Genomic DNA, 8865 nt, shown 5'->3' with positions numbered 1-8865 from the left:
TTTCCAATCATATTGCACCATATAATGAAGAAAACTCTAAAATATACTGACAACACAATCTGTAATACAGGACATTCTAGTGAATAAGACATAGGGCATGATATTTTTTGTGTAAGAACATAATATTGTGACTGAACAGCTCTGATCAAAGGTCCCACATTGCAGACTGGCAAACAAAGAGTGTGATACCTGAGTTTACGTTATGTGACCCTTGATCAAATAAGTCTTTTACAGGCTTACAGTCATCTGCCAACAGAATCACCCTGTTCTGTGTTTTACAGAGATTTAGAGAGAGAGAGCTGGAAGTGACAGAAGGTTGTGTTTTTAAGAGTGTGGTCAGTGGTGAGAGCAGATGTGTACTTAAATTGAAGAAAAACATCAGCCATGTTGGTGCACAGGATCTATTATAATATACTATCTATATCTAATATACAGTATTTTGCTCACAACTTACTAAAATGTGAGTTAGCACTGTGAGTCACCATGACAACAACTCAAACAACAAAGCTGCATTAACATGACTGTAGATAGACAGAACTGAATATTAAGTCAGATAGAAGCAGCCATCAGCAGCAAAGCTGTTGTGTTCTCATGAGAAAAATTTGCATATCCGGCAATTAAAGGTCATTTATTACATCAGGATCGAACTGATCATCTGACATGTGTGTAACATTCATTTTCTTGTTGTGAGAAAGGTTTTTTGTGCTTCGTAGAATGGAATTGTGTATGAGGCGTCAAAGCTGTCATCCCAGAAGTTGAGGATCATCTCTGTTAAGTCCTTCTCCTCCTCCTCCTCCTCCTGCCACTCCTCCACAGCAGAGGCAACACTTAGAGAAGGAAAACTGCACTGACATCCATCACCACACTGCTCAGACTCTCAAGGATTCTGGCAGGGATGCACAGTCCTCCTTTACCAGTCTGCTCAGGATCCTGGACGACACATCCATCCTCTGTGCCAAAGCATCAAGAGAACTGTTTTGACCAAGGTCACCCCACCTCGTAGACAGATTTTCCCAGAAGCGCCTTGTGGAGGTGTAGCCCAGAAAGTTGTGAACGTGATCTCTGTCCCACGATATTTGAAAATGACAAGGAAGACAACTTATTTTGAATCGCAGCAGAGAAGAGGAATCCTCTCATCTGCAAGAATGAATTTTCCCCAAAAAGGCAGTTTCCCAAGGCAATAATGTTTCCACGGAGTAGATACAATCTTATTGTAAAAGAAGAAAATAGTTGTCTTTTTCTAAGTTTATAGGACAGAGGCAGACTGGGGTCAGAAGCTTCAGCCACTTAGGAGTGAAATCATTATCATTACTACTTTCATGATCTGGCCTGAGGGGAGGGAAGAATAATGATTGTGGAATGGCAGGCAGAAGCAGGGGAAAGGCAGAACTAGAGCAAGACACCTCTGGGTCTAATAAATCACTTGAATACTAACTTGAAGACATATAATGATAAAGCGAGGAGAGATGAGACACTGGAGAAAAGACAGGGGGAATAAGGTGGATTCAGATGCTCCACTGCAGTAAAATATCACTTCAACCCTTTTCCCCATTTGTGTAACAGCTTTAACTGATTTTTAAAGCAACTTGAGACATACTGTTTATACAGTACATTATACACATGTATCCATACAGTTCATATCATCTCTTCAACATCTTAGTCCCCAGCTAACAGTAGTTGCCTGTATACACCACAAGGTGGCAATAAAACCAAGGTAACTTTCATTTTGTTAGCCATTACAATGCTGTGTTCCCATCCACCTACAGGAAGATGGCTTCCAGCCAGAGAGAGAAATGACCCTCTGGTGATTTCAGATTTCTGCCTCAGTGGGAAAATCATTTGCAGTCTGAGTCTATCATGTCTGTTCACTAGCATTTTTACATGCTAATATACTGTATGCTTGAAGGAAATGTATTCATGACTACATAATGTTTCCACGTGTCAGCTGTATGCATGGTTTGTGGACCTGTTTATGTCAATATTATGTCTAGGATGAAGCTTAAGTTTCATGTTTAGGGGATTTCTATGTAATGCTGAGGACTGGGCAAAGAAAAATATACATGAAAAGTTTCTAGTTAGGGCTGAGGTGCCTTTGATCACCACAAAGCTTTTTGGTCACCAATGTTTAATATTTTACCTTCTAGTTTAAATATTAAAATCAATTTTAGTATTCAAACTGTTTTTGAAATTGTCCTCTCTCTTTATTTTGTAAAGCACTTTGAGTTGCATTGTGTGTGGAAAAGGTACTAAGAGAGTAAAGTTTATAATAAACTCTTTCGTATTAAGGTACTTTCCAAAATCCAGAAACACTTAGTTTTTCACTTTTATTTTATATACAAGCACAAACAATTTTAAAGGTTTTTAAAAGTGAAAATGTGATGAGTGCAGCAACAGCTACTATAACTAAAAACATAATCATAAGCCAAGCCCATTCACACAAACATTAATTATTACAGAACAAGTCAACAAATAGGTCACATCTCTCCTGCTGTATGTTTGTCGGCAAAAACATTGGCAATCTGAGTTAATAAAGGAATGAGTGTGTCTAAACCAAACTGGTGCTGAACGATAGGTCTTGTCCATATAAATAAGGCACAAATACATGTAAATATTGATAGCAAATTTTAGTCTATCAGGTGCCAGATAAACTATTATGCATTCCGCCTACACACTAATAAATGGCTCAAGAGTTGTCCATTGCATATCTGATTTCTATTCAGTGCATTCAAGTTATTTTCCAAACACACTGTATATTCTAATGCAGTATACACTGTATTTTGCAGCATGTAAAAGACATATACTACATGCCAACATAATATTATGGGTGTTCCACTTTAACTTAGTGCTTTACAGGTGTCAACTAAGCAGACAGTATATTACATAGTATAAAAATCAGTAAGTATGGACTGCAGTTCCAGAAGGGGCAAGGCCAACGAGCGCTCTTTTATAAGTAAACAGATATCAATTAAAACTTTAATGTCTTTGTTAAAATAATATAACAGTAACATCACAGGGTAGCCCCTGAAGAGACTAAAATACAAAATAAAAACAAACAGGTACTGATCTCCTCCTGCGATACATCTTTTCAACGTTTCAATCTCCAAGGTCGACTAGCATGAATGTCAAAGTGTCCTTGCAGCCTCTAACACTGAGTCCTATCCTGTTCAAACGTACTCCTTGCTGCTGGGGGGTCTGGAGATGGGGTACTTCGGTGTAGATTTGTTTCTTGGGCAGGATGCTGCCAGCATGGAACCTCCCACTACAGTCAGAAATGCTCCAGCCCAGGCAATGAAGATGGCAGCCCCAAACTCATACCTTGAGAAAGAAATTTACAGGCAGTTAAAACAGTGTAAACAGATGCCAGCAGAGCTCCACCTAATTTAAAACAAACACGTACAATACACAGTTGATGGGCACATGCAAATGTTTGGATACAGAAGGGGGAGGGGGAAGAGCTTAAAGCCGGTATCTTCAGTAAACCTGCACGTTTAGAGACACTGTATTCTGATAAAGGAAGCTTAGCGCTGGTTGGTACCTGAGTACCAACCAGTTGTCCTGAGTACCAACCAGTTGTCCTAGTTGACACTGCAAATTTAATTCAGTCAACCAGCATACTAGAACTTACACATTGACATCTACTTACTTGGTATTGACAGGGGTGAAAGGGTTGTAGAAGGCCTGGATGATGTCATGAGCGTACCAAGAACAGGCAACAATGGCACACAAGGCTGTAGGAGAGTAAAGAACATAATCACTCAAACTGTTACGGATCCAGGAAGAGACAAAACAAAAACACAGTAAGTAAGTATATATTCAAAGGCTTCTTACCTCCAATCAGGATGATAATTCCACCGGTCATGGCAATGCGGGACTTGCGCGCTTTGTCATCTCCTCCACAGTTTGTGCACTTCATTCCCATGCAGGCTACACCCAGACCAGCCACTGATACAATAATGCTCACAATCATGAGGGCGCGGGTTGCCTGGAGGGCACCTGGATAACAGGACAGGATCGGGGTAATCCATCAGTTACTGTGACAAATATTCAACACTTATTAACAGTCAGTACATTGTGACAAGGGTGTGTCAAGACTAAACAGGCTTTATTGGAGTAAAACAGGAAATCAACAGTCATTGGTGGTAGAATGAATTTCTATAGTGATTTGTGATGATGAAACTTACATTACATTACAAGCCTTAACTTATGTTAAAAAAAAAAAAAAAAACATAGCGTGAACAAACACAGCTCATGTACAAAAGAACAGCCTTTGTCTCTTGTGTCTCATTGCCGCTCCCTATAACAACGCACCACAGAAACTGGCTCTAACCGGAAGGCTAAAGAAACTCTGAAGGAGGAGGGGAGGGGTGGGGTGGGGGGGTGGGGGTTGGGGGGGGTTGGGTTTGCATGTGTGCAAGTCAGAAACAGGTCTAACCAGGTATCAGGTTTCATTATGGAGGAAGACACTCCTAATTTCAGGAACTCACAGACCGCTTTTCAGCAGGTGGACATTTCATAAAGAGGAACTACTGTCCAAAAAGCCACAGGCCCTCCTCCAGAATGTAAAGAATGATATGACTAACTAAAGAAGCACAAGTCTAGTCATCAAACTTTTCTCAGTTTAGGTATCATATGTTCCCGAGCTTTAGGTGTGTTAGCAGATTCTGCACAGGTATTTCTGAATAATGAGCCATTATTTGTGCACTTGCTTCATATCTAACCACAGCTTTAATCACACAATGTTTATCAAAGTTGGTTTGTGTTCATGTTTGAAGAGGCGATAAGACACATTGTGCAAGATACTGTATCAAATGTTATGATAAGTCAAACACATTTTTTGAATTAAAAAAAAAATATATATATATATATACATATATATATATATATATATATATACATATATATACATACACACACACACACACAGACTCACTAGTCAACAAGTACCTTACAGCTGCTGAGGGCATTTTAACAAACATGCTAAATCAAGGTGAGCACACAGGGGGGAACCTGGATACAAAACTGTGATGGCAGTTTATCCCTGAGGGCATCCTACCAGCCAGCTGAATTTGAAACATGCATAATGAAGAATCAAACTGTCTTGCTACCATTGACCTATTTAGCCACTGCTTTATGAAAGCAGATAAGAGTTATAAAGACAGTTGATACAAGGGCAAAATGATGGCCTCCATGATTACCAATGAATAACCAGTGCATTTCAGTTCATTTATCTTAACCACTGCCTCCAAACCACCCACTCACTGTGCCACACATCATAGCAGGAAGCAGGGCCAGTTGTAACTGTTTAACCGGTTCCTTATGTGTACATTCAACTAAATGCTATATTTCTCAGACATTTTGTAAGAAAAAGTTTTTTTGTTTTGTTTTTCAGCATTTTTGGCCCCAGAATGTAGCAAAGAAATGTTTTATGCTAATTTGATGCCCTAAAGGCCAAAGACAAAGCAACTGCTTGTGGGCCTGGCATTTAGACGTGTTGACTAAACAGTGGCCCATACCAGGTGTTGTTTAACCTCTAACTACCTGTAATATAAGTCCAACAATATGGGGTTATCCACGCATGCAGGCGGAGGGGGAAACTATATACAATGGCGACAGGATAATCATTGCCTAGGTATCAATGTAATGCGTACATTCCCGCCTATCAATGAAAAATCTAAAAATTGTACTATTTGGCTTTGTTTAACAGATGACCTCTGGCACTGAGATTAAACTGTTGTGCTGAACCAATGCAGGTGAGGTGGGGCCTGATAGTGTGGCTCACACAAATAACTGCCTTCTGAGATTCTGAGTGAATAAAAGGGGAGTTAATAAGTGACAAAACCGGTTAGGCCAAGCCACAGGAATCTGGTAACAGCTTAGAACTAATTGTTAAAAAAAAAAAAAAAAAAAAAAAAAAAAAAAAAAAAAAAAGGGCTGAGGAAAAGGGTCACTAGTGTCTACACAGTCCAACAGGTGAATGTCAGTTTGTTACATTATGTCCTGTTATACCTTAACTACAGTTGTTTTGTAAGGGATACGGTCGATAAAGTTTAATGGTACTTTACAGGAAAAAAGAACAAAGAAGAAGAAGTCAGGACGACATTTCGCTTACAAGCTAAAGGCCTGTTCATTGTTTTATGGAGAGAAAAAACTTAAACATGTGACTTTTAATTCCGGTGGACAAAACTTCGACGACACATAATTTGTACTTAACAGTTGTGTCACTTACTGTTGAGCTGCAGGATTGAGTCGTAGACTTTGCACTGGATTTGGCCTGTGCTTTGGAACGCACAGGACATCCACAGTCCTTCGTACATGGCCACCGCTGTGATGATGTTGTCCCCGACATAAGCAGACATCTTCCACTGAGGCAAAATGGTGCCAATTATCAATCCAATTATGCCCAGGAGAGCCAAGGCGAAGCCCAAAATCTGCAGACCGGAGTTAGCCATTTCTACTTCTTCTTCTTCTTCGAACAAAAAACGACGTCCACCTGCTCTGAAGGTAAATCCCCCACCCCTCACAAACTGACCGTTTTTTAACTAAATCCGCTTTGCTGCTGACAAAGTAACTTCTTCAGTTATTTCGTATTTTTTATTCCTTAGCTATCTGAAAACAAGTTAGCAGACAACTGTGCTGTTTCGATTTATAAATTTCCCTCGGTGACTCCTCACGCACCTGTTCCTCAGCCGCACCTTGAATGGGGAGAGAATAGCGGGGACGAGCATTTTTAGGCGGTTTCTCTTGCAGGTGGGCGGGGACGCGCACGCAGTTTCGACTCATCACTCGTAGCTGCAAACACCTGAAGTTTCGTGATGTAAGTGCTTCCTGAAACAGACCCCAACGCTGCGACGGACCATACATAGATACATTCATCGATACACAGGCTATGAATACACAAATGGATTCAGTAAAACAAACCAAAACAGACGCTGACGTAACACTGACAACCCACAACCATGTGACATTTTAATAATTACAAAATATATAAAGTTTAGTTCGTTTAGTTTATAATCATTTGGTTTACATACTTTCTAATGAATATGAATGCTGCTACAGAAAAGGGTTCACATGTAATTTTATATCCTTTTTGTAAGAAAGCATGGAATATTTCTAAACGTCATATTATGTGATATTTCCAAAATAAAAATGAACAAGAGTCAGCATTTTGTAGCCTACTGTAACCACGGCCAGATTCTTAGTCAACAGAAAACACAGGAAGATTATAAACCACAATAAGTTTTGCAATACTGTCATTTTTTTAAACAATTAGAATAACCATTCAGCAAATATGGCTAAAGTTGACACAGTACATGTTGTAGTTTATTGAATCAGATCAGAACTCAAACTTCCATCTCTTGTAAGAGAAGTCAAGTACCCTAACCCATTCATCCATAATTTAGCTAAAACTAAAGTCCAGATATTTCTCAGGTAAGCAAAGATAACTGCATAGCAAACAGCAGTCATAAAATGTAGAGCATGATGACGAACCTCTTCCAAACTGAGAAGTTTCATTAACATAAGTGGAAGCTGAGTGAGAAATGGAGCATTGTACTCACCTGAACTGCTAAGGTGAGGGAAATTCAACCTCTCCTCAACTTTTAATTATACACTAACTTAGCACTCAGCATGTAAACACATTAGTTGGGTCACAGGGTGCCATGAGCATAGGTGTCCACTACCAGCAAGGAGCGTGGCTTTTTACAAAACTGAAATTTGGTATGCCGAGTAATAATACATTTTTATTTATAAACGCCTTTCTGAACACTCAAGGACACTGTACGATATACAGTAAGTGTGTAAATAGTGTGAAAATAAACCCATCAGTGCTGAGTGTTGATTAACTAATTAATGCTCAACCAGACACATTTTGTGAAGTGTTACATCCTTAATAGAAAGGTACTATTACATTTTACCTGTTTTGTCTGAATGTCTAATTTGTATATTACGAGCAAATATCACACAGTGGATTTGCACTTGAAAGTATGTTCATCTTCAACTCAATGCTAATTCTAAATTCTTACTATAGAGGATAATATCACACTCTGTCAAAACAATTTTCTTGGCCTCAGTTTAAGGACAAATTAAAAACCCTGTCTGTACACTGTACTGGCAGTAGCATGTTTTTTATCTGCCATAGGTCAGTGGAAGTGAACTGAACTTCAGTCTGCCGTGAAGGAGGTAGGTAACATTTATGAAATCCAGGAAACCAACAAACGGAAGCAGGAGTGGCCCACAGACTCTGAGACACAGTTTAGAAGCTAAATGTTAAACCAGGTGAATGGGTAAAAACAACAGTTGAATGCAATATAGATCACAGTCATCCTGATCAAGGCTCTTTCCAGTTTATCTGCTCACTGGTCAACAGATCAATGAGCACTGTGTTTATAATAGTCAGCTCCCACTTCTTACTATGTTTATTATCTATTGCTTAACACTTCCCCTTTAGACACTCTCTGGGCTATTGTGGTAAACAAAATAACAACTGAACTTCTTTTTCTGCCTTTCCTGTGAATAATTAAGTTTACTATCAGTTCTATAACCAGTATTTTACAGTAGCTCATAATCAGCCCTTATTTATCACTATTTATGTGGGCACCATCTCCTCCATAACAACAACAACATTTTCCTAGAATAATTTATCAAAGTAAACACCCCCTCCTGACACACCAGAGAAAGGTGGAGATCTAAGAAGTAAACCTGGAAACTCAGACTGAGAGCTTTACTTTCAGGAGCACTTTGCCCTGTGGGAGCACCACTTTCAGATAAACAATTCACCATGACGACATTGGAGTAGACTTGGAAAACCTGGCAGTTTTTAATCAGATAAATACACAGTGTCAGATTTCATTGATTTGCTTGATTTTA

The 8865-nt window shown here is 39.2% G+C and overlaps 1 protein-coding gene across 1 annotated transcript; it reads right to left on the bottom strand.

Annotated features, from left to right (window-relative positions):
- Window positions 1-2310: 2310 nt before the first annotated feature.
- LOC108893371 (claudin-7-A) lies at window positions 2311-6688 on the bottom strand. The gene is made up of 4 exons (XM_018691344.2): window positions 6227-6688; window positions 3829-3993; window positions 3644-3728; window positions 2311-3315 (listed from the first exon to the last, which is right to left on the bottom strand). The coding sequence occupies exons 1-4, from the start codon at window positions 6447-6449 to the stop codon at window positions 3165-3167; spliced, it is 624 nt and encodes a 207-aa protein (XP_018546860.1). The 5' UTR covers window positions 6450-6688; the 3' UTR covers window positions 2311-3164.
- Window positions 6689-8865: the final 2177 nt, after the last annotated feature.

Source organism: Lates calcarifer, linkage group LG20, assembly GCF_001640805.2.
Source record: "Lates calcarifer isolate ASB-BC8 linkage group LG20, TLL_Latcal_v3, whole genome shotgun sequence".
NCBI classification, from domain to species: Eukaryota; Metazoa; Chordata; class Actinopteri; family Centropomidae; genus Lates; species Lates calcarifer.
Note: the sequence above shows the minus strand (reverse complement) of the source record. Positions and strands in the feature narration are given on the sequence as shown.

Coding starts and splice junctions, on each gene's coding strand:
- LOC108893371 (XM_018691344.2), bottom strand. CDS start 6,449: ATGGCTAACTCCGGTCTGCAGATTTTGGGCTTCGCCTTGGCTCTCCTG. Junction 3,994..6,226: donor CTCAATCCTGCAGCTCAACA/GTAAGTGACACA, acceptor CCTGTTATCCAG/GTGCCCTCCAGGCAACCCGC. Junction 3,729..3,828: donor AATTATCATCCTGATTGGAG/GTAAGAAGCCTT, acceptor ACTCTCCTACAG/CCTTGTGTGCCATTGTTGCC.